At 31.6% G+C, this 23,385-nt stretch overlaps 3 protein-coding genes across 3 annotated transcripts; all 3 read left to right on the forward strand.

Moving 5' to 3' along the window:
• The first annotated feature begins 4,561 nt into the window (after positions 1-4,561).
• Positions 4,562-10,553, forward strand: LOC104877406 (disease resistance protein RPV1-like). Its single transcript, XM_010648456.2, has 8 exons — positions 4,562-4,663; positions 5,172-5,335; positions 7,027-7,133; positions 7,195-7,979; positions 8,247-8,552; positions 8,639-8,761; positions 8,821-9,954; positions 10,047-10,553. Exons 1-8 carry the CDS (start codon positions 4,562-4,564, stop codon positions 10,551-10,553), a joined length of 3,228 nt encoding a protein of 1,075 aa, XP_010646758.2.
• A 4,811-nt stretch (positions 10,554-15,364) lies between these two features.
• Positions 15,365-19,662, forward strand: LOC132252573 (disease resistance protein RUN1-like). Its single transcript, XM_059734566.1, has 2 exons — positions 15,365-15,858; positions 18,575-19,662. The coding sequence occupies exons 1-2, from the start codon at positions 15,365-15,367 to the stop codon at positions 19,638-19,640; spliced, it is 1,560 nt and encodes a 519-aa protein (XP_059590549.1). The 3' UTR covers positions 19,641-19,662.
• A 536-nt stretch (positions 19,663-20,198) lies between these two features.
• LOC104877293 (disease resistance-like protein DSC1) lies at positions 20,199-22,298 on the forward strand. The gene is made up of 2 exons (XM_059734839.1): positions 20,199-21,500; positions 21,571-22,298. The coding sequence occupies exon 1, from the start codon at positions 20,208-20,210 to the stop codon at positions 21,144-21,146; it is 939 nt and encodes a 312-aa protein (XP_059590822.1). The 5' UTR covers positions 20,199-20,207; the 3' UTR covers positions 21,147-21,500; positions 21,571-22,298.
• Positions 22,299-23,385: the final 1,087 nt, after the last annotated feature.

Here is a 23,385-nt window from a genome sequence, read left to right on the forward strand (position 1 = left end):
AAAGAAATAATAATTTAAAATTAATAATATTTTATTCAAAAAAATTTAAAAATAAATAAAATATAATATTTAAATATGTAAATTTTTTTATCACATCTATATATTTACCATTCAATTAAGGACATAGTATTTTGGATTAGTTTTTTTTTTTTTTTTAAATTTCAAATTATCTTAAAAAAGAGAAGATTCATTAAAGAATTTATGATATTAAGTCTCAATTTATTCAATTTTTTTTTTTAAATAAATAAAGTTTAATATTTTTAATATGTAAATATGTAAAAATGTTATTACATCTATACATTTACCATTCAATTAAGGACGTAGTATTTTGGATTAGTTTTTATCTTTAGTTTTTTTTTTTTTTTTTCAAATTATCTTAAAAATGAGAAGATTCATTAAAGAATTTAAGATGTTAAGTCTCAACTTATTAAATATAAATAAAGTTTAATATTTTTAATATTTAAATATGTAAAAAATTTATTACATCTATACATTTACCATTCAATTGAGGGCATAGTATTTTGGATTAGTTTTTATCTTTAGTTTTTTTTTTTTTAATTTCAAATTATCTTAAAAATGAGAAGATTCATTAAAGAATTTAAGATATTAAGTCTCAATTTGGATTTTATTTACCTAGCAAGAAAAATTGGAAAATATGTGTGGACCCCACATTTCAACTCATGCGTTTCCTACTCGAAGGCGAGCTCGATTTTGATTTCGAAAAATGATCTTAATTGATTAAGAAAAATTGACTTGGAGTCGCCACTTATTTTTGTTTTATTTTTAAAAGGGTAAACAAAATAAGAAAGAAAAACCCTAAGTGCGACTCCTAGTTTTGAAAAAGGTGATCTACGAAAAACCGGATCAGGCTTGGGGGTCAAGTTACTTATCGGGAAGGTACGGTGAAAACCATAGCACCCCTCTAAGTCCCTAAAGTCGAGTCTCTACTAATAAAATGAAGCTAATGTGGCAATTGATGAGTAAATCAATGAATATCCTGAATGATCATGCACACATAAGAATCGAGACATGGACAAACAACGATTAGAGGGAAAATGGGTACATACCTAGGCAACGAGCCACCATGAGCTATCAATAGAGAGGGTTAGTACACCATATAGAGCACAAAACATATCACATGCATCACTAAGCAGAGATTAAAATTGTTCGAAGGAAAACTGGGTTTTTGAAATTCATTTGAGAATCGGAATCTTAGAGTTTATTTGAAAATTGGATTCTTAGGAATTAAATGTAAGAATGAGAACTTTTAGAAATTAAATTTGAAAGAAAATTGGGATTTTGAAGGATTATTTGAAAGTTCGGGATTTTAAAGAAAAATTAAGTTACGAAAATTGGGATTATGGGAGTTAAATTTCGAAAGGGATCAGAATCGTAAGTTATTTGAGACGTAGAAATTATGAAAGTTGATGTATAAAAATTGGAAATCTTAGAAATCATTCGAAGGCAGAATTTATAGAAATAATGAATAAGATGATAATGATAATGATAATAATAAGTAACGGGATAAATACGGGAATTGGAGCATGAGAAACTGAAAATTAAGTTCGGAGATAGGACAATTGGAATTTCAAATAGCTAAATTTAGGAATCGGAATTTTGAAGAATTAGACTTTAATGATTGAAATTTTTAAGAGAAATAAATGGGTAAGTATGGAATAATGTTACTAATTAATCAAAACGATATTTGGATGGATGAATACTGAATAGTGAGATTTGTGAGATTAAAAATTAAATTGGAAAATCGGATTTTGACGAAAGTGATATTTGAACGGATGAAAGTGAATAGTGGGATTTTGAAAATTAATTTTTAAAAGTCGGGCCTTTGAATAATTGAACTCTAATTATTAGAATTTTTAGAAGAAAGAAACAAGTAAACGTGGAATTTATAATAATGATAACAAAGATGATATTTAAGTGAATAAAAGTGAATGGTGGAATTTTTTTAGTCTAAAGGTTAAATTTGGAAATCCGGTTTTGAAGAGTTGAATTTTAATGATTGAAATAAATAAATGAACAAATATGGAATAATGATACTTATTAACAAAAATAATGTTTAAACGAATAAAATAAATAAATAAAATAGTGGAATTTTTCTAATTGAAAATTTGAATTAGGGCGTTGGATTTTTAAAGGATTAGGCTTTGAGTAAATAGGTAGGTATGAGATTATAATACTAATTAACGAGAATAATATTTAGGCGAATAAAGATGGGTAGTAGAATTTTCGGGATTGAAGTTTTAATTCATAAATTGGATTTTTGAAGAATTGGATCCTATATAAATAAATAGATGTGGAACAAGAATCCTAATTAACAAAAATAAAATTTAGACGAATAATGGAATTTCTGGGATCGAAAGTTGAGTTAAGACAGGGGGTTTTCGAAAGATTGGACTTTGAATAGATATGGAATAATGATTCTAATGGGTGAGGATAAAATTTAGACGAATTGTAGAATTTTTAGGATTGAAAAATTAAATTAAGACATGAGATTTTTGAAGAACTAATTTTTAAATAAATAGATGAATATGGGATAATAATCCTGATCGATGAAAATAAGATTTAAACGAATATTTGAAGAATTAAATTAAAGCATGGGATTTTTGAAGGATTAGACTAGATAGATGGATGAATATAGGATAATAATTCCAATTGATGGACATAAGATTTAAACGGATTATTGAAAGATTAAATTAAAGCATGGGATTTTCTTGATGGATTAGACTTTAAATAGATAATAAATACGGGATATAGATTCGATTTACGAAAATATGATTTAAACAAGTATTTTGAAGAATTAAATTAAAACATGGGATTTTTGGAGGATTAGACTAGATAGATGGATGAATATAGGATAATAATTCCAATTGATGAACACAAGATTTAAACAGATTATTGAAAGATTAAATTACTAAAATAAATATGAGATAATGATTTTAATTGATGAAAATAAGGTTTAAACGAATTATTCAAAAATTAGGTTAAGGCACGGGATTTTCGAAGGATTAGACTTTAAATAGATAGGTAAATAGGGGAGGATAATTCTAATGAAAATAAGATTTGAGCGAATTGCGGAATTTTTAGAATTGAAAAATTAAGTTAGGGAGTTAGATTTTCGAGGGATTAGACTTTAAATAAGTAAATGAATATAGGATACTAATTCAAATGAAAGGAAATAACATTTAGCCAAATAGTAGAATTTTAGGATTGATAATTAAATTGTGACATTGGATCTTTTTAAAGGATTGGATTTTGGATAAATAAACTAATATAGGATAATAATACTAATTAACGAAAATAATCATTTAGAACGGAATAAAAAGAATAGTGAAATTTTTAAGGGTTTGAAAATTAAGTTAGGACATCGGATTTCTGAAGGGTTGGATTTTAAATTAGTAAATAAATATGAGATACTAACTCTAATGGATGATAATGAAATTTGAAATAATTATTGAAGAATTTAATTAAGACACATGATTTCTTTGAAAGCCTTAGACTTTAAATAGCTGGATAATATATGGTAATAATTCTTATTTGATGAAAATGGGATTTAAATAGATTATTGAAAGATTAGATTAGGATATGAGATTTTTCAAGGATTAGAATTTAACTTTGATGACTGAGATTTTTTGTTTAAGATGACAAATAGATACACGCGAAATAATAATTAATAATCATAATGTTTAAGCTAGTGAAATTGAATAGTATAAATTTTGAGATAAAAATATAATTAACAATAATAATTCGTCTTTAAGTATGAGTTAACTAAGTTGGTAGACATAAACTTAGATAGCAAATAAATGGGGATGAACAAACTAATTAATTATGGATATTAGAGGTTTTTTTTTTAGAAAATTGTTTAGAATTTGGGGGCAACCTAATGGGCTAATTGACATGGACCTGGGCCACCTTAATGAGGGTGGCAGGCATAAGGCCTTCATCAACGTAAATGGGCCTGGGCTCCAACTTAAGCCCAAGTCCAATGACATCAATGGGCAAGACTCAAGGCTCCATCTTCAGCATAGGCTTGGGCCTGGGCTTCAAATTCAAACCCAAGCCCAAAGCCATCATGGGCAAAACCAAGCCCGTCACCCACACAAGCTCCTTCACAGCCCAAGGCATCCCTCTCCATCTGGGCAACTCCTTTAGGCGAAGGCTCCACCAGCAACGACGTAGAGGAGAGGGGCAGGGATGGCGGCGCCGAGACGGTGGAGACACATGGCTTTCGAAGCCACGACACCAATAGGTGGACGTCTCCGCCGATGGCGTCGTCGACCACGCCGCGGGAGCAGTCGAAGAGGACGGCGAGCAGGCCGCCGTCGATAGCCTAGAGAGAGGCGCCCCGAACCGAAGCAGCGGCGCTGAACCCCAAAGGCGGCTCCGGCGAGGTCTGTGGGGAATGGAAGGCTTGCTTGGCTGTTGCCCGTTCCCCAGCCACTGAAGAGGACTCGCGCGCATGGAGGTGTGAGTGATGGTGGATACGCGGGCATAGAGAAAAAAAGGTGGCGAGGGGTGGGATTGGCGTGGAGATGGGTATGGAAAGATGGGTGTTTGCATGGATGTTGCAGGGTTGGGATGGAGCGATGGCAGCTTCGTGTGGCCATGCAAGCATGGGGGGATGAGCTTGACGAATATTGGAGCATGGGTATGAAGATGGGTGTGGGGAAGTGAAGGCAGCCATGCATGCATGCTTCTTATGCGCTGAGTGAGAAAGGAAAACTAGGCGGTGGGGAGTGGATGATGGAGGGTGGCAAGCGGAGGAAATGAAGATGGCAAAGTATTAATTGATGGGTATGGTGGAGGGACTGCAAATACCTCATATGAAATCTTCAAAACAGAGCCAAGAAGACATAGAAATCAAGCATAAAATAGGTGTGATCAAACTCAGATGTTAAAAGCAATACGTAAGGATCTCCTATGCTCACATTCAGACACCAGAATAGGATCTCACAATACCCAAAAAAAAATGACAGAATGGCGTGAACAAGAAAGCATCAACAACATATGGAAATGATACCTGGGACAACCTCCTTCAAGATGTCTCACCGGCGTGTTTCCTCCTATCTCTGGCTAGCTCTCTCCCGTTTTGCCTTCCGAGCTTCCCCCTCCAGTTCCGTTCTCTCCTTTTTTTTTTTTTTTTTTTCCTTTTTCAGATCCCCCCACCTCTTTTGTCCCCCGGCAGCAGGTGCTATCTTCCTAGGCAAGCCATTACCCCCATTTGCTGTTCATCACCTCAGCAGCATTGCCTCCTAACCACCTTCATGGCTGCCATTCCTCTCTGGCTGCCCGTCCCATCTGGTTCCCTCTTGGAGAAAAGGCGCCCCCCCCCCCCCAGGGGCCCCTCATAAAAAAGGGGTCTACAATATGGTTATGCGCTTAGGAGAAACAGTAAGTTATAACTTATTATGTATTAATTTTGGTTTATTATTTTTTATAGTAATTTTGGTTTATTATTTTTTATAGTACTTGCGTCTATTTTTTAATTCTATTAAAAATCCATTTTCCAACGACAAAACCCATAAAAATAAAGTTATGTATGAGAAATATAAGAGTCATTTTGGATAGAATTTAGATCGTGAATTTCCACTACTAATTGTGTTGTGTTTTGAATTCTATTTTTTTTTCAAATTGATAAACTTGCTAACAAATTAAAGAAAAAATGATTCTACACATTAATTAAATAATAAAGTCATATTAAACTAATTTTTGTTTATAATTTTTTTATATTAATTTAGTTATTATTTGAGTTTAAAATTATTTTAAAAAATTACTAAACTTATTTATGAATAAAAAAAATATAGGAAGTTTTGCTTGATTTGAAGTTCATTTGCTTGGTAAAAAAATTAACAAAATTTGTTTTCTATATTGGTTTTGAGTTTTGTAACTTTCCAATATTAATTGGATTGGTTTTTGAGTTTTAATTTTTTTTTAAATTAATAAATCATATATATCAAGTACCATTTGATTTGGAATTTATTTATCTAAAGAAATTTAAAAGTTAAAGTAAATTCAAATAAATAAATAAATAAATAAAGTGTAATTAAAAAGGAATCATATTTAAAAATTTTGATACTGATCGGTGGAGAGAGAATAAAAGAAGAAAGACATCTACTGGACTTTGTTTAATTTTTTATTGTTTTCTTTTTTAAATTACTTCCCAATGCTTTTCTTTGTTTTTATAAATATGTAAAAATAACTTCTATTACTTGTTCTCCAAAATTGTTTTTTATTTCATCTTATTTTTAAAGATTATTTGTAGAGAATGACCACCAAACTGACCATAAATTTTTTAAAACAGGGTTTTAATTTCAAAAATAGAAAAACATTCTAAAAAAAATGTTTTTGAACAAAAATTTAACTAGTTTTAAAAAATTAAAAATTTACTTTGAGTGATTCTTGAAAAAACACTGTTTAATGGAATCTTAGTCAATTCTTTGTATTCCTGATTGCTCACCTCCTATATGCTTGTACATATTCAAATTTTAAGATTGGTTTAGCACTGTATTTTTATATTTATTTTTAAAATATATTTTTAAATTAAAGAACAAATACCATATTTTTTAGTATTTTTAAAAAACAATGGTACTTGATAACTTGCTTTTAAAATCACTTTTCAACAAATAAAAAATAAAATACTCATTTGGATAAATTATTTTGAAAAATAAATTTACTATTTAAATTTTGTCAAAAAATTTGTGAATTCAATTTATATATAATATTAATGAAATTGAATTCATATTATATTCATTATTAATAGTTTTATAATTACAAATAAATTTAAAAACAAATCATTTTTAGTACTTTAGTATTAAAATCCTTTTCATATATATATATACACAAAATGATAGTATTTTGTCTCCATGATAGTACTATTGATCAGAATTAGGCATTAGGATAAATCAATTGATAGCATGACAAATATTGAAATTAAACATCATCAATTTATTTTTTTCCCTGCCTTTCTTATAATTAATTTGCCGTTCGTATATTGTGCTTTTTATTTGGCAGGTATGAATCTCAGATTATTCAAGGAATTGTTCGACGCATTTCGAAAATGCTGAACTGTCGTCCTGAACTCTTATATCTTCCTGACAACCTGGTAGGAATCAATTCCCGTTTGGAAGAAATGTCGTCACGATTATGTATGGAGTCAAATGATGTTCGAATGAATGATAGGAATACATGGAATTGCTGGAATAGGCAAGACTACCCTCGCCCAAGGAATATACAACCAAATTGCTCATCAATTCGAAGATGCTAGATTTCTTTCAAATGTTGCAGAGGTAGAGGAACACCGTGGATCGCTTGAATTACAAAGACAACTTCTAGAAGATATCCTATGGCCAAAAATTGCACGCATAAGCAACATTGATGAAGGCATTAGCTTGATAAAGAAGACGCTTTGCTCTAGAAAGGTTCTTATCATTCTAGATGATGTTAGTGCTTTGACTCAATTAGAATTCTTGGCAGGGAGCCATCACTGGTTTGGTTCAGGTAGTAGAATTATCATAACAACGAGAAATAAACATTTACTCGATGTGCATGAAGTTGATGAATTATATGAGGTTGAGAAATTAAACTCTGAGGAAGCTCTTCAACTGTTTAGTTTGTGGGCGTTCAAGGCAGACCTTCCTCGCGATGGGTTTTGGGACCTCTCCGGACGTGCATTAAATTACTGTGATGGACTTCCGCTTGCTGTTAAAGTTGTGGGATCTCTCCTGTATGGTAGGAGGAAGCTTGAATGGGAAAATACACTGCTTAAGCTACAAACAGTAGGGGAAAGGAATGTCCAAAAAGTGCTTAGATTAAGTTACGATAGACTGGATCACACAGAAAAGGATCTATTCCTTGATATTGCATGTTCTTCAGAGGGAAGGACTCAGATTCTGTTGGAAGAATACTTGATAGTTGCAACTTCTCTACAATTGGAATGGAAGTTCTCAAAGATTGTTCTCTCATCAGTATTTTAGACAACAAGATAGAAATGCATGATTTGATGCAAAAAATGGGTTGGGAAATCATTCGGGGAGAATTTCCTGGACAACCTGGCAAATGGAGTAGATTGTGGAATCCAGAAGATGTTCATGCTGTGTTGACACAAAAAACTTTAAGAGACAAGTGCCTGAACTTATTTAAACTTTTAAGGCATTTAATTTCACTTAAGAAGTTGCTTATGTATATGATTTTAAGCATTTTGTGCTTCACTTATCCTCTGTTGTTGGTTTTAGGGGACAGAGGCAATCGAAGGAATATCCTTTGATGTGTCGGCATCAAAAGAAATACAGATTACGACTGAAGCTTTTAAAAATATGACAAAACTTCGATTCCTCAGGGTCTATTGGGATGGACTTTCATCATATGATTCTAACACAGTGCACCTTCCCGAAGAATTCGAATTTCCTTCCTATGAATTAAGATATCTTCATTGGGATGGATGGAGTCTGGAATCGTTGCCGTCAAATTTTAATGGTAAGAAACTGGTTGAACTCAGTTTGAAGCATAGCAGCTTAAACCACCTTTGGAAAGGGAACAAGGTATGATCACTACTTATTCTCAATAAATTTTGAAGTTCTTCCAAGAAAATTTATTCAACAATTTTTATTTTATTTTTATGTTACAGTGTCTTGAAAATTTAAAGGTCATGGATCTCAGTCACTCTCCATACCTGGTTGAATGTCCGGACGTGTCTGGTGCACCATCTCTGGAGACACTAAATCTGGATGGTTGTACAAGCTTGCATGAGGTGCACCCATCAATTCCTAGGCTGAAAAATCTTAAGATCTTGAATTTGGGAAACTGCAGGATGCTTTACTATTTTCCCAGAATCATTGGATTGGAAAAAAACTTGAAGTTCTTAACCTCTCAGGGTGCTCAAGACTTGAGAAGTTTCCAGACATCGAAGCCAATATGGAGTCTTTATTGGAGCTTTATTTGGAAGGCACTGCTATCATTGAACTTCCCTCATCGGTTGGGTATCTCCGAGGGCTTGTTTTATTAAATATGAAAAGCTGCAAAAACCTTAAGATCCTTCCTGGCAGAATTTGTGATTTGAAATCCCTCAAAACTCTCATCCTTTCTGGCTGTTCAAAACTAGAGAGAATTCCAGAGATCACGGAAGTTATGGAACATTTAGAAGAGCTTCTTTTAGATGGAACATCTATAAGAGAGCTGCCCTGTTCAATTCTTCATCTCAAAGGTCTTGTGTTACTGAATCTGAGAAAATGCAAAGACCTCAGGAGTCTTCCAAATAGAATTTGTGGTTTGAAATCTCTTGAAACCCTCATTGTTTCTGGTTGCTCAAAACTCAACAGATTGCCAGAGGACCTGGGAATGTTGCAATGCTTAAGGAGTCTTCAAGCTGATGGAACTGCCATAACAAAACCACCCATCACACTTGTTCATTTGACAAACCTTAGAGAGTTATCATTTAGGGGATGCAAAGGATCAACATCTAACTTCTGGATCTCATCCCTTACATTCAGGTTACTGCATAGAGAAAATTCAGATGATATTGGTTTGCAGTTGCCTTCTTTGTCAGGTCTACGCTTCATGAAAAATTTAGATCTAAGTGACTGCAATTTAATGGAAGGAACAATCGATAACAAGCTTTGCCACTTGGAGCTTCTGGAAGTATTAAACCTCAGCAGAAACTATATGGTTAGCATACCTGCAGACATCAGTAGACTTTCTAATCTGAAAGTTCTTTTGGTGAGGCAGTGTGAGAAACTTCAAAAAATTCCGAAGCTTCCACCAAACATAAAATTATTAGATGCCTGTGATTGCACATCCCTGAGGTCTTTATCGACTCCATCTTGGATGATAAGCCTACAACACCGGTTGGTTTCCACTTGGCTTCGTCCTGTGGAATTCATGCTATGGAATTGCTCCGGACTATATCAGGATCATGTGGCAATGGCATTAGAGACACTTCATCAGGTCTCTCTCTCTCTCTCTCTCTCTCTTTCTTTCTTTCTCTCTCTCTCTCTCAATGGTATTATTATATTAACATTATAAACTGCATGGTGCAGAAACTTTTTCCAGAAATAGGGTACAGTATTTTGATTCCTGGAAGTAGGATTCCAAAGGGGCGCTGGCATGAGAATATGGGAGCTTCAGTTTCAGCAACCCTGCGTCCACATTGGCTTGACAATAACTTCTTGGGGGTTGCTCTATGTGCTGTGTTTGCACTTGAGGAGGGCGAAACTATTCAGCGGCCTGGTGAGATTCGCTGTATTTTTGAATGCGGGGAAGGGCCTTATTTCAGTCATTCCATCACTTGGACACACAGTGGAGACCGAGTTGTTGAGACGGATCACGTGTGTATGATGTATCAACCTCGCAGTCAATTTGTGAAATCAAAGTCTACCTATGCCAGTGTGTTCAAGCACATCGAGGCTTCTTTTAGTCTATCAGGGGCATCGCATGAGGTGAAAAAGTGTGCGATCCGTCTTATATATGCCCCAAATACAAGTGGTAACAATATGGAAAATTTCCGAAGTGCCACCAGGAATGGCTCCGTACGCCAAAATAATTAATGATAAGTCACCTCTGTTTCTCTCCTCACTTCCGTACGCCAAAGTTATTGAAGCAACTGAAATTAATTCTTTGGGAGGATTTCTTTTTTTTCTTTTTTTTTTTTCAATTTTCTTTTCTTTTTTTCTTTGTGCTATTTAACAAAAATATTAAATGTGCTCAGCAACATTGTTCTGGATTTTTAGGATTTGAGAATTTGAAACCCCTACACTTGAAATTCACTATTTGGATTAAATGTCTGAACAAAGGAATTGACCATTTTACACACTATGGACTGCTAAAATACCTCTAATAGAGTAATCAAGAATGACACATCTGGGAGAAGATTAACGTTTATGAAAGTTGATGTCCTTCCTTTTCTCTCCTCCTTCAGCCAATACTCTAGGCATCTAGGGGCGATCACACACTATTTTAACTATAAGATCAGCTAAAAGCAAGAACAAGACCAGCTATAAGTTGCATTCACACACTATTTTTATCACCTTCCCCATTATCACACACCGACTTCAGAGAGTGGTTCATGCTTACTAAATTTTCATTTTTCAGTTTGAAACGTTTATCTATTTTAATAATTGGATTCCTTTTTGTCTTCTTATTTAGACATAATATATCTGAAGCTGCAGAATTTATGCCCCATTATCAGTAATTTCTGAATGGTATTTTTCAGATTTACTATCTTACAATTTATGGGGCATCTCAACTTGGAATGGTTATTCAGTCAGGAATTCCCACAATATGTGCTATGATTACGTTAAGTAGGATTTTTTGGAGAAAAATATAGACAAAATTGATTCATAGTTTCAAGGTTTTGCTGCTAATTTGTGCATCTAAATAAAATTGTAGTTATCCTTTTCGATTTATTGGGAAAGCAGAAAGCCTTCTTGTTTTTTGTTATAATATATATAATTAGGATGGAATTAGGATGAGGGTGGCACATCCAAACATACCCGATTGCCATCCTAATCAAGCATATCTTACCCGATTGCCATGTGAATCAACTCAAAAGCAGCCATGAGCATTTGAAGTTTTGATATTTTCACGGTATTGAGCCCTCATGTGTTACTTGCAATATATCCCAAGTCTCCTTAGACTATATATGGATGGTTATTCCCACAAATATGTGAAACACCTCATTGTGAGGTTAAATTAACCACAAGGCACATCACTACTAAAAATTTAATTCAGATTATTGAACTCTAATCCAATTCTAAAAACATTGAGAAAGATAATAAATGCATGAGCGAAAGAATAATTATAGACTAGTTTGCCCCCATTGAAGGTCCCCGCACATCATTTCCTTTGTTTTTGATTTGAGACAAGGTCCCCCACATGCTTTTTTATTTTGACCAAGACTTTATTTTTCAACTTAATTATATACTTTTTAGCAAGGTGGCATGTAAGACAACTACAAGATTTTTGCCGAAGAATTTTGCACCTAATAATAAAAAATAATAAGAAATTGAGACAATTGTTTTCCATGAGCTCTCAGGTTGCTCTCGGCTTGTTTATTTTCTTGACTATATAATTGCTTACGCTTGTTTATATTTCTTCTTTAAAACTTAAACATAAATGTTTGTTTTTCCACTTTGGAAAATATAAAATGTTTTATCTTTGTCCTAAATTAAGAAACAAATCTAAAATATGTCCATAAAATTCCAAGATTCAAACTAAGATTCAACCACATAAACTAATATTTTTGTCTCATAATCAATGAATTTTCTTCAGTTAGAAGTTCAAAACACAACTCATAATGTTATAAATATCTACTAGAATAAACTATTCCAATTAATTAAAAAAAATCGTAAGATTTGATACCCTTCCTTAAATTAAGAACAAGAAATTAATAAATTAATTTCATGAACACATATTTTATTAACAAAAATCAATAAGTAATTAATGAAATTTAACTTACAAGGATTTAATATTTTTTTAGGATGACACCTTATTAGGAACAATAATTATTACCCAATTATCAATTTTTTTTATTAATTACATTACTAATCATTAACCAACATTTTGTTATTGTAATCAATTTTGCTATTTTGTTATATCTTGAAATATGTTAAATTATTTTTTTTTCAAATTATTAATTTTCAAATATCATATCTTTATTATATAAAATAGGAAAATATAGATTATTAACCAATGACCAATTTACTAATCAATTAAATCACTAAATATTATAAAATTTTAATTATTGTAACCAATTTTGGGATATTTCATATTTCAAAACATATTAAATTACTTTGTTCTTTTAAATTATTAGCTTTTGAATTATTATCTTCATTATATAAATAGGAAAAAAAATTTGTATTTTTAGATATTTGGAAATATGTTAAATTATTATTTTTTAAAATATTAATATTCAAATTTCTTTATCTTAACTATACAAAAAATAATTGACATCAAAATTAAAAATTTTGAGGATTCATAAGATATAAGATATGCATTCAACTTTGATTATTATATTTTATGAGGAGGAATATAGAGGTGATGTTAGATAAGTTATGTTGGGACTTATCCTATGATTAAATATGTTATAAAGAACTAAATATAAAATATAAAATATTATTTTATTTCTTATTATAAACTTTTCCTATTACATTTTGTCTATTATAATTCTAAATAATACTTTTGAGATCCAGAGAAATTATTATCTTAATGAAGTTATTGATTTTTCAATAAATGAATAATTTATAAAAAATATTACGTTTTGTGTTATATTATATTTTAGCTTTTTCCAGTCCAAGCGTTGTACTGGAATCCGGGCAAGACCCGATCAAAGCTCTATGACATGCTCTTTGTAGAATAATAAAATTTTATTTTAAACTAATACCTTAAGAGGAACCCCCACTACCAATCCAACTATATTTAATTGCGTATGCTTCAAGGATGAAGCGGAACATAGAATCCGAAAATTAACCTGGCACTGGCACTGATGAAAGAAACAGATGAAAATTTCATCACTTAGATGGTAGTATATTAAAGCTTCAGATTGGGTTAAGTAGATATTAAATAACTTAAAATCAAATTACTCCAGTGGAACCCATGAAGTGGTTGTCGCTTTGATACAGCTAGCTTCCATACAGCCAATCTTATGATATAGCCATTAAGTTTGAGCCCCATGACTAACCCTCTCTTGATTGGAGAGGACAAAAGCATATCCAATGGTCTCCAACCCATTCTATTTTGTTTTCTAATCTCTTAATATATAGAGACCCACTTGTCAGAAAAAAAATATTCCTAAAGAAACGGTCGTTAGCAATAACTTTACGTTTGAAGCAACCTTATTTTTCTATTCTGGACTCAAGGATTGCCTTTGGGCTCACAAATACGGGAATTAAATATAGTTTATCATCTAACCCATTTGTTTAATGAGATGGGCACTTGGTGGAGATCAAGCAAAGCATGCGATGAGAACTTACCTTTGCTCCTGATGTTGAGATGTGGATTCTCTATTGTCGAGTAACATCACCATCACCATCACCATCCAAACCTCACCAAATATCATCATCTAAACATTGATAAACGCAATTCTCGGATCATTTCAGCCACCCTGACGAAAATATAAGAAAGAGTCTTCAAACATGCTCTTCCACATTATAGAAATCCAAATAAATATATTCATAGTCACACACATATATAGATAAATAAATGGATAGGAAAAGATGAACTGTTTTTTCTTTTTTAATTTATGATTTATTTTATGAAGTTTGAAATAAATAAGGAAACTTATTCACTATAATAATAATATTTTTATAATTTGATAAATAAATGGATAATATTTATATTTACAAAAGTATATAATTATCTAACAATATAATTTTAGTAACATCAGAGGGGTTTTTTGATATTGAGAATTCAATCTCATTATTTTATTACAAAATAGAAGACTGTCCTTTCTAGTATTTTGTTATTATTTTTTTTTCACTATTTTTTCAACTGCCAATTAATCACATGATGAGAAAATAATAAAACAGCATTTTATCCTTTATTTAGCTAAAATTCATTTCCAGACATTTAATAAAATTATAAATATTTCAAAATTATTTATATTTTTCATAAAGAGCCAAACAGATTTTTTATTTATAAATATATTCAAATAAATTAAAAAGAGGTTATACTTTATATAATAATAATAATAATAATAAATTTAGAATATTATTTTAATGGAAGAGGGCAAACTCAATATTTTTTTTACATGGATTTGACAAAAAAGAGGGTTGGCTTATATCGCCATTCTAAAATAGTTAAAAAAAGTTAATTTTATAGACTCTTTATAAGGTTTTAACTAAATACATTTAATTTTTATTGATTTGAAATTTTCATCACACATCTCTCAAATCCTTCTTATTTGATTTTTCACTGAACTCCCTTCTAATTCAAAATAATTATGATATTTGATAAATTTTCAAACCAATAATGGTATTTAAGTAAGACCTTGAGTAAAATTGTCCCTAACAGGGAAAAGGGGGGTCACCTAAGGGGTAATTATGGAATTGTAGGAGGTTAGCGGGATTATTTCATCTGTTTTAATTCTTTGTTTTTTCGTTTTTTAAAACGATGTAGTCGTTTAAGAGAGGATTTTGCCCCATTCAGCGTCCCCACACGTTTTTTCTTTTTGACCAAGACACGCGTTTTTTAAAAAGAAAAAATGAAGATTAAAGTTGGTCGGAGGATGGGAGGAAGTTCCAATTTTAGAAGGTAGAGGGATAAATCTTCTGACTCTCTTGAAATTTTGAGTTTTTGACACTTAACAACCCAAAAATTTCCTGAGTGTCTCTGTAATTTTGGACAAACAACGTCCCCGACTATGGCTCCAAAGAGAAAGAGAAGCTTAACTAGATCAACTCTCTCTCCTCCTTTTCCATGGCGTTGGGATGTCTTTTTGAACTTTAGAGGCGAAGACACCCGTTTCAATTTTACGGATCATCTTTATAAAAAGTTGAGACGGACGGGTATTCGCACCTTCAGAGATGATGAAGGACTTGAAAGAGGAGGAGAGATTCAACCTTCACTCTTGAAAGCTATTGAAGATTCAAGTATTTCTGTTGTCGTTTTTTCGAAAAACTATGCTCATTCAAAATGGTGCTTGGATGAGCTTGATAAGATCATGCAGTCCATGGAAAAGGGACAATTAGTTTTACCAGTTTTCTACCATGTGGATCCGTCTGATGTGCGGAAACAAAGGGGCAGTTTTGGAGAAGCATTTGCAGGATACGGAGAAGTCGCTGAGGAGAGGGTGCAGAGATGGAAGGCGGCACTGACGAAAGCTGGCTCTCTGGCTGGATGGCATGTGGAGCATGGGTATGTAACTACTCCATCTCTTCCGTTTCAGTTGCTCTCATTCATTTATAATATCTGAATTCTCAATTAATCTTTCATTAATCAACGATATTCATGTTTGATTTTCAATGTTGGAACTGAGTTTAATTTTTAAATCCTAAAAGCATGACTAATTTTGGCAGTGAGTTTAGAAAGCAGACTTGAAAAAAAAAAAATGTTTTTGAACAAAAATTTAACCATTTTAAAAAAATTAAAAATTTACTTTGAGTGCTTCTTGAAAAAAAACTGTTTAATGGAATCTTAGTCAATTCTTTGTATTCCTGATTGCTCACCTCCTATATGCTTTGTACATATTCAAATTTTAAGATCGGTTTAGCACTGTACTTTTATACTTATTTTTAAAATATATTTTTAAATTAAAGAACAAATACCATATTTTTTAGTATTTTTCAAAAACAATGGTACTTGATAACTTGCTTTTAAAATCACTTTTCAACAAATAAAAAAAAAAAAATACTCATTTGGATAAATTATTTTTAAAAATAAATTTACTATTTAAATTTTGTCAAAAAATTTGTTAATTCAATTTATATATAATATTAATGAAATTGAATTCATATTTTATTCAGTACTAATAGTTTTATAATTACAAATAAATTTAAAAACAAATCATTTTTAGTACTTTAGTATTAAAATCTTTTTCATATATATATATATATATATATATATATATAAAATGATAGTATTTTAATATATATTATAAAAATCTGGATCTCAACATCTTTCTAAAGCATAATGGATTTATTATTCAAAAAAAATATAATAATTTTAAATTCATAGTAGTTTATTTAAAATAAATAAAAATAAATAAATTTAAATATTTTTTTAATATTTAAATATGCAAAGTTTTTCATTACATCTACACCTTTAGTATTCACTTATGTACATAGTATTTTGGATTAGTTTTGGTTTAATCTACAATTAATTAGATCATTTTTTTTAATTTCAAATTATCTTAAAAGTAAGAAGATTTATTAAAGATTTAAAACATTAAGTCTCGGTTGATTTAGAATCTATTTACCTAGTGATAAAATTCAAAAAATATAATTAGGTGCTTAGAAGAAATAATAAAGTCAAAACTTATTATGTATTAGTTTTGGTTATTTTTTATAGTGATTTGAAAATTTCTTGAATTTTAAATTATTTTTAAAAATTATTAAACTCATTAATAAGTTCAAGAAATTAAGTTTTATTTTATTCAAAATCCATTTTTCTAGTGATAAAACTCATAAAAATATAGTTTTGTATGAGAAAAATAAAATATTCATTTTGGACCAATTTAAGTTTGTGAATTTCCACTAGCAATTGTGCTGTGTTTTGAATTTTAAATTATTCTAAAAAAAATTAATAAACTTGGTAATGAATCCAATGCATCAAATCTTGTTTGATTTGAAATATGTTTGTTTAGTTAGAAATTTTAAAAAAAAAATTATGGTTCTGTGTAGAAGGGAAAGAATAAAATGATTGTAAACTAATTTTTGTCCACAAATTTATTATATTAATTAAGTAATTACTTTAAGTTTTAAATTATTAGCAAAACATAGAGTTTAGTATGTGAATTTTAAATAAAAAACATAAAGTTTCATTTGATTTGAAATTTATTTACTTAGTAAAAAAGAAAAATTAACAAACATATATTCATATGTAAAAGAGAAACTAACAAAGTAATTCATAATGAAGATTAGTATGTGAATTTCTGATGTCAATTAGATTGAGTTCACTAACTTTCTAACACTAATTGGATTGGTTTTTGAGTTTTAAATTATTTTTAAAAATTAGTAAATCATATGTATTAAGTATTATTTGATTTGAAATTTTTTTATCTAATTAAAAATTTAAGAAGTTAAAGAAAATTCAAAAAAGCACATATAATTAAGAAATAAATCATATTTAAAGAATTTTGATATTTATTGGTGAAGAAAGAATCAAAGAAGAAAGAGATCACATCATACTTATGTGCCTTTTATTGGTTTAATAAAATTATTTCTCCATGTTTTTTTTTTTTGTTTTTATAAACATGTGAAAATAACTTCTACGGGTTCCTTGAAAATTATTATTTATTTCAACTTATTTTTGAAAACAATATCTAGAGAATGACTTCTAAGCCAACCATAAATTTTTTAAAATAGTTTTTTATCATCAAAAAAAGAAAAGTGTTTTTAAATCACATCATTAAACAAACTCTCGTGGGTTGAAATGATCCTTACCTTCAAGGACAGGATCCACTATTCAAATGGAAATTGTCAAGAAAATTAAAGGCAATGAAGAATAGAAACGAAAATCAAATATAATAGAAATTATTTTAAAATTTCTTGCATTATCAAAAGCTCCTCATCATTTATTAAAAAAAAAAAAAGTTGAAAATATGATCAAGGAAAAAATATAGAGTCCAATATATTGTTATTTATTTATTTCATAAAGAGAGCCTCAAAGGGAAATATATATATACATATATATAACATCAATTCTTTTGGATATATATGTGCTCTGCCCATTCCAGTTAGTCATATGCGTTTTGAGTTTGTCTCCATGATAGTAATATTGATCAGAATTAGGCATTAGGATAAATCAATTGATAGCATGACAAATATTGAAATTAAACATCATCATTTTAATTTTTTCCCTGCCTTTCTTACAATTAATTTGTGGTTCGTATATTGTGCTTTTTATTTGGCAGGTACGAATCTCAGATTATTAAAGGAATTGTTCGACACATTTCCAAAAAGCTGATCAGTCATCCTGAACTCTTAACTATTGATGACCATCTGGTAGGAATCAATTCCCGTTTGGAAGAAATGTCGTCACTATTATGTATGGAGTCAAATGATGTTCGCATTATAGGAATATATGGAATTGCTGGAATAGGCAAGACTACCCTCGCCAAAGGAATATACAACCAAATTGCTCATCAATTTGAAGATGCTAGCTTTTTGCCACATGTTGCAGAGGCAGTGGAAAGGCATGGATTGCTTGAACTACAAAGACAACTTCTAGCAGATATCCTACGGGAAAATTTTGTACACATAAGCAACATTCATGAAGGCATTAGCTTGATAAAGAAGACACTTTTCTCTAGAAAGGTTCTTATCATTCTCGATGATGTTAGTGCTTTGACTCAATTAGAATTGTTGGCAGGGAGCCATCAATGGTTTGGTTCAGGTAGTAGGATTATCATAACAACGAGAGACAAACATTTACTAGATGGGTATGGAGTTGATGGATTATATGAGGTTCAGAAATTAAAAGTTGAGGAAGCTCTTCAACTGTTTAGTTTGAATGTGTTCAAGGCAGACTTTCCTGACGAAGGTTTTTGGGAGCTCTCCGGACATGCATTAAATTACTGTGATGGACTTCCGGCAGCTCTTAAAGTTCTGGGACTTTTCCTGCGTGGCAAGACGGAGCTTGCATGGGAAAATGCACTGCTTAAGCAACAAACAGTAGGGGACAGGAGAATCCAACAAATGCTTAGAGTAAGTTTCGATGGACTGGATAGCACAGAAAAGGATCTATTCCTTGATATTGCATGCTTCTTCAGAGGGAAGGACTCAGATTCTGTTGGAAGAATACTTGATAGTTGCAACTTCTCTGCAAATGGAATGAAAGTTCTCAAAGATCGTTCTCTCATTAGTATTTTAGACAACAAGATAGAAATGCATGATTTGATGCAAAAAATGGGTTGGGAAATCATTAAGGAAGAATTTCCTGGAAGACCTGGCAAATGGAGTAGATTGTGGAATCCATGAAGATGTCCATGCTGTGTTGACACAAAATACGGTAAGAGCCAAGTGCCTGAACTTATTTAAACTTTTAAGGCATTTAATTTCACTTAAAGAAGTTGCTTATGTATATGATTTTAAGCATTTTGTGCTTCACTTATCCCCTGTTGTTGGTTTTAGTGGACAAAGGCAATCCAAGGAATATCCTTTGATATGTCGGCATCAATAGAAATACAGTTTACGACTAGAGCTTTTAAAAATATGACAAAACTTAAGACTCCTCAGGGTCTATTGGGATGGACTTTCATCATATGGTTCTAACACAGTGCACCTCCCTCAAGAATTCAAATTTCCTTCCTATGAATTAAGATATCTTCATTGGGATGGATGGAGTTTGGAATCGTTGCCCTCAAATTTTGATGGTAAGAAACTGGTTCAAATCACTTTGAAGCATAGCAGCTTAAAACACCTTTGGAAAGGGAACAAGGTATGATCACTACTTATTCTCAATAAATTTTGAAGTTCTTCCAAGAAAATTTATTCAACAATTTTTATTTTATTTTTATGTTACAGTGTCTTGAAAATTTGAAGGTCATGGATCTCAGTCACTCTCCATGCCTGGTTGAATGTCCGGACGTGTCTGGTGCACCATCTCTGGAGACACTAAATCTTGATGGTTGTACAAGTTTGCATAAGGTGCACCCATCAATTGCTAGGCTGAAAAATCTTAAGACGTTGAATTTGGGAAACTGCAAAATGCTTCACTGTTTTCCCAGAATCACTGGATTGGAATCTCTTAAAGTTCTTAACCTTTCTGGCTGCTCAAGACTTGAGAAGTTTCCAGACATCGAAGCCAATATGGAGTCTTTATTGGAGCTTAATTTGGAAGCCACTGCTATCATTGAACTTCCCTCATCGGTTGGGTATCTCCGAGGGCTTGTTTTATTAAATATGAAAAGCTGCAAAAACCTTAAGATCCTTCCTGGCAGAATTTGTGCTTTGAAATCCCTTAAAACTCTTATCCTTTCTGGCTGTTCAAAACTAGAGAGATTTCCAGAAATCACGGAAGTTATGGAACATTTAGAAAAGCTTCTTTTAGATGGAACGTCTATAAGAGAGCTGCCCCGTTCAATTCTTCATCTCAAAGGTCTTGTGTTACTGAATCTGAGGAAATGCAAAGACCTCAGGAGTCTTCCAAATAGCATTTGTGATTTGAAATCTCTTGAAACCCTCATTGTTTCTAGTTGTTCAAAACTCAACAGATTGCCAGAGGACCTGGGAATGTTGCAATGCTTAAGAAGGCTTCAAGCTGATGGAACTGCCATAACAAAACCACCTATCTCACTTGTTCATTTGACAAACCTTACAGAGTTATCATTTAGTGGATGCAAAGGATCAACATCTAACTTCTGGATCTCATCCCTTATATACAGGTTACTGCATAGAAAAAATTCAGATGGGATTGGTTTGCAGTTGCCTTCTTTGTCAGGTCTACACTTCATAGAAAATTTAGATCTAAGTGACTGCAATTGAATGGAAGGAACAATCGATAACAAGCTTTGCCACTTGGAGCGTCTGGAAGTATTAAATCTCAGCAGAAACTATATGGTTAGCATACCTGCAGACATCAGTAAACTTTCTAATCTGAAAGTTCTTTTGGTGAGGCAGTGTGAGCAACTTCAAAAAATTCCGAAGCTTCCACCAAGCATAAAATTATTAGATGCCTGTGATTGCACATCCCTGATGTCTTTACCGACTCCATCTCGGATAATAAGCCCACAACACTGGTTGGTTTCCACTTGGCTTCGTCCTGTGGAATTCATGCTATGGAATTGCTCCGGACTATATCAGGATCATGTGGCAATGGCATTAGAGAAACTTCATCAGGTCTCTCTCTCTCTCTCTCTCTCTCTCTGAATGGTATTATTATATTAACATTATAAAATGCATGGTGCAGAAACTTTTTCCAGAAATAGGATACAGTATTTTGATTCCTGGAAGTAGGATTCCAAAGTGGGCCTGGCATGAGAATATGGGAGCTTCAGTTTCAGCAACCCTGCCTCCAGATTGGCTTGACGATAACTTATTGGGGATTGCTCTATGTGGCGTGTTTGCACTTGAGGCGGGCGAAACTATTCAGCGGCCTGGTGGGATTTGCTGTAATTTTGAATGCAGGGAAGGACCTTATTTTAGTCATTCCATCTCTTGGACACACAGTGGAGACAGAGTTGTTGAGACGGACCACGTGTGGATGGTGTATCAACCTCGCACTCAATTTGTGAAATCAAAGTCTATCTGTGCCAGGTTCAAGCACATCAAGGCTTATTTTAGTCTATCAGGGGCATCCCATGAGGTGAAAAAATGTGCGATCCGTCTTATATATGCCCCAAATACAAGTGGTAACAAAAGAAAATTCCTCGCAGCCCCAAATACCGACATTGATTTTAGGAATATTCATGTATTAAAAAAAAAAAAAAAAAGAGGAGTGAAAGAAGATCAATAGTTTTGGTCCCTTTAATTGCCCATTATCTTTAACTTCTTATGGTCTCTCTGAATTATAACAATGTGAATTATAACAAAGAGTTAGAAGGAAGAAATTTTAGTATTTATTGTATTCTACAATTGAAAGTTGTGGATTAATTCTTTTAAGAGAACTTTGATTCAAAGAATTAGAAGAAAATTTTAGTATTTACTGTGTTCTATAATTTAAAGGTGTGAATTAATTCTTTTAAGAATTTGAGTGATTCTTTCAAGATAGGAGTTAATAATGCAATGAGTTATTTTATAATTCCCTATTTGTTATCATATGTTTTTTTTAAGGTATCAAAATATTTGAATTCCCTAAAATAGTTTTAAGTGATATTTTCTTATACATGCTGATTTGTTCATTGGTTCATAAAATAAATGGGGAATATCATCTTTGTTTGATTGTTATGCAAACGAATTTTATCTTTTTCAATTAATTAAAATAATTATGAAAACTTTGGATATCAATGACCTGGGTCAATAAGGGTTAAGTTATTGACCTTTATTACCCTTGATTAGGATAGTGATGTAGTGTAACCCTAGCTAATAAGGGTGTTATTAGTCTTTGTTATACCATTAATTGGAAACCATTCCATTCATCAAGAAGAGGAATAATTTGAGGTTAGTCACTTAGATCAAGTCCCACTATTTGGGCATTGTGATATTATGAGGGACCAGAATAAAATGTTTGTTTATAAAAAATTTTTGAATATGAATTAATTATGCAAAGTATATTTAATTGGTTCTATCTTCAAATTGAAATTATTGAATTTTCTAAAGAAATTGAATTTTATTATTGAATTAAATGAGTTTACCTATAAATTAATTTATGTAAAAGAATTCAAATCTCATGAACTATTTTTCTTTATTAAGTAGTTGAGTTTATTATTCTCTATTATTTTAGGGTGTTTATATTAAAAACTGCTTTAAATTTGATTTTATTTAAGATTCTTAACCTAAGATTGAATTCGATTATGATTTCTAGAATTTTTATCCAAGGGTTTAAGAGATAGAGATATATATATATATATATATATATATATATATATATATTTAAGTTTTGGATTTGTTAATTAATCACACTCATATGTTGGGTTCTATGGGTTTATATGTGAAATGACAGAGGCCTCCATAGCCTTCGGGTTCGGGTGTCATATTATTAGCTATGTTGTTGAAGTTGAGACCCACTCTAAAAAGTTTGTCATGCTTTTTGCTTACCCTTCCTATCTTTTCTTGAATTTGATTT

This window comes from Vitis vinifera, chromosome 18 (genome assembly GCF_030704535.1).
Source record: "Vitis vinifera cultivar Pinot Noir 40024 chromosome 18, ASM3070453v1".
NCBI classification, from domain to species: domain Eukaryota; kingdom Viridiplantae; phylum Streptophyta; class Magnoliopsida; order Vitales; family Vitaceae; genus Vitis; species Vitis vinifera.

Excerpts from the sequence above, each read along its gene's own strand:
- LOC104877406 (XM_010648456.2), top strand. The coding sequence starts at position 4,562 with ATGGGTGTTTGCATGGATGTTGCAGGGTTGGGATGGAGCGATGGCAGC. Across the intron at positions 8,762-8,820 it reads GTTGTACAAGCTTGCATGAG|GATGCTTTACTATTTTCCCA; the intron begins GTGCACCCATCA and ends GGGAAACTGCAG. Across the intron at positions 9,955-10,046 it reads CATTAGAGACACTTCATCAG|AAACTTTTTCCAGAAATAGG; the intron begins GTCTCTCTCTCT and ends TGCATGGTGCAG.
- LOC132252573 (XM_059734566.1), top strand. The coding sequence starts at position 15,365 with ATGGCTCCAAAGAGAAAGAGAAGCTTAACTAGATCAACTCTCTCTCCT. Across the intron at positions 15,859-18,574 it reads GGATGGCATGTGGAGCATGG|GTACGAATCTCAGATTATTA; the intron begins GTATGTAACTAC and ends TTTATTTGGCAG.
- LOC104877293 (XM_059734839.1), top strand. The coding sequence starts at position 20,208 with ATGGATCTCAGTCACTCTCCATGCCTGGTTGAATGTCCGGACGTGTCT.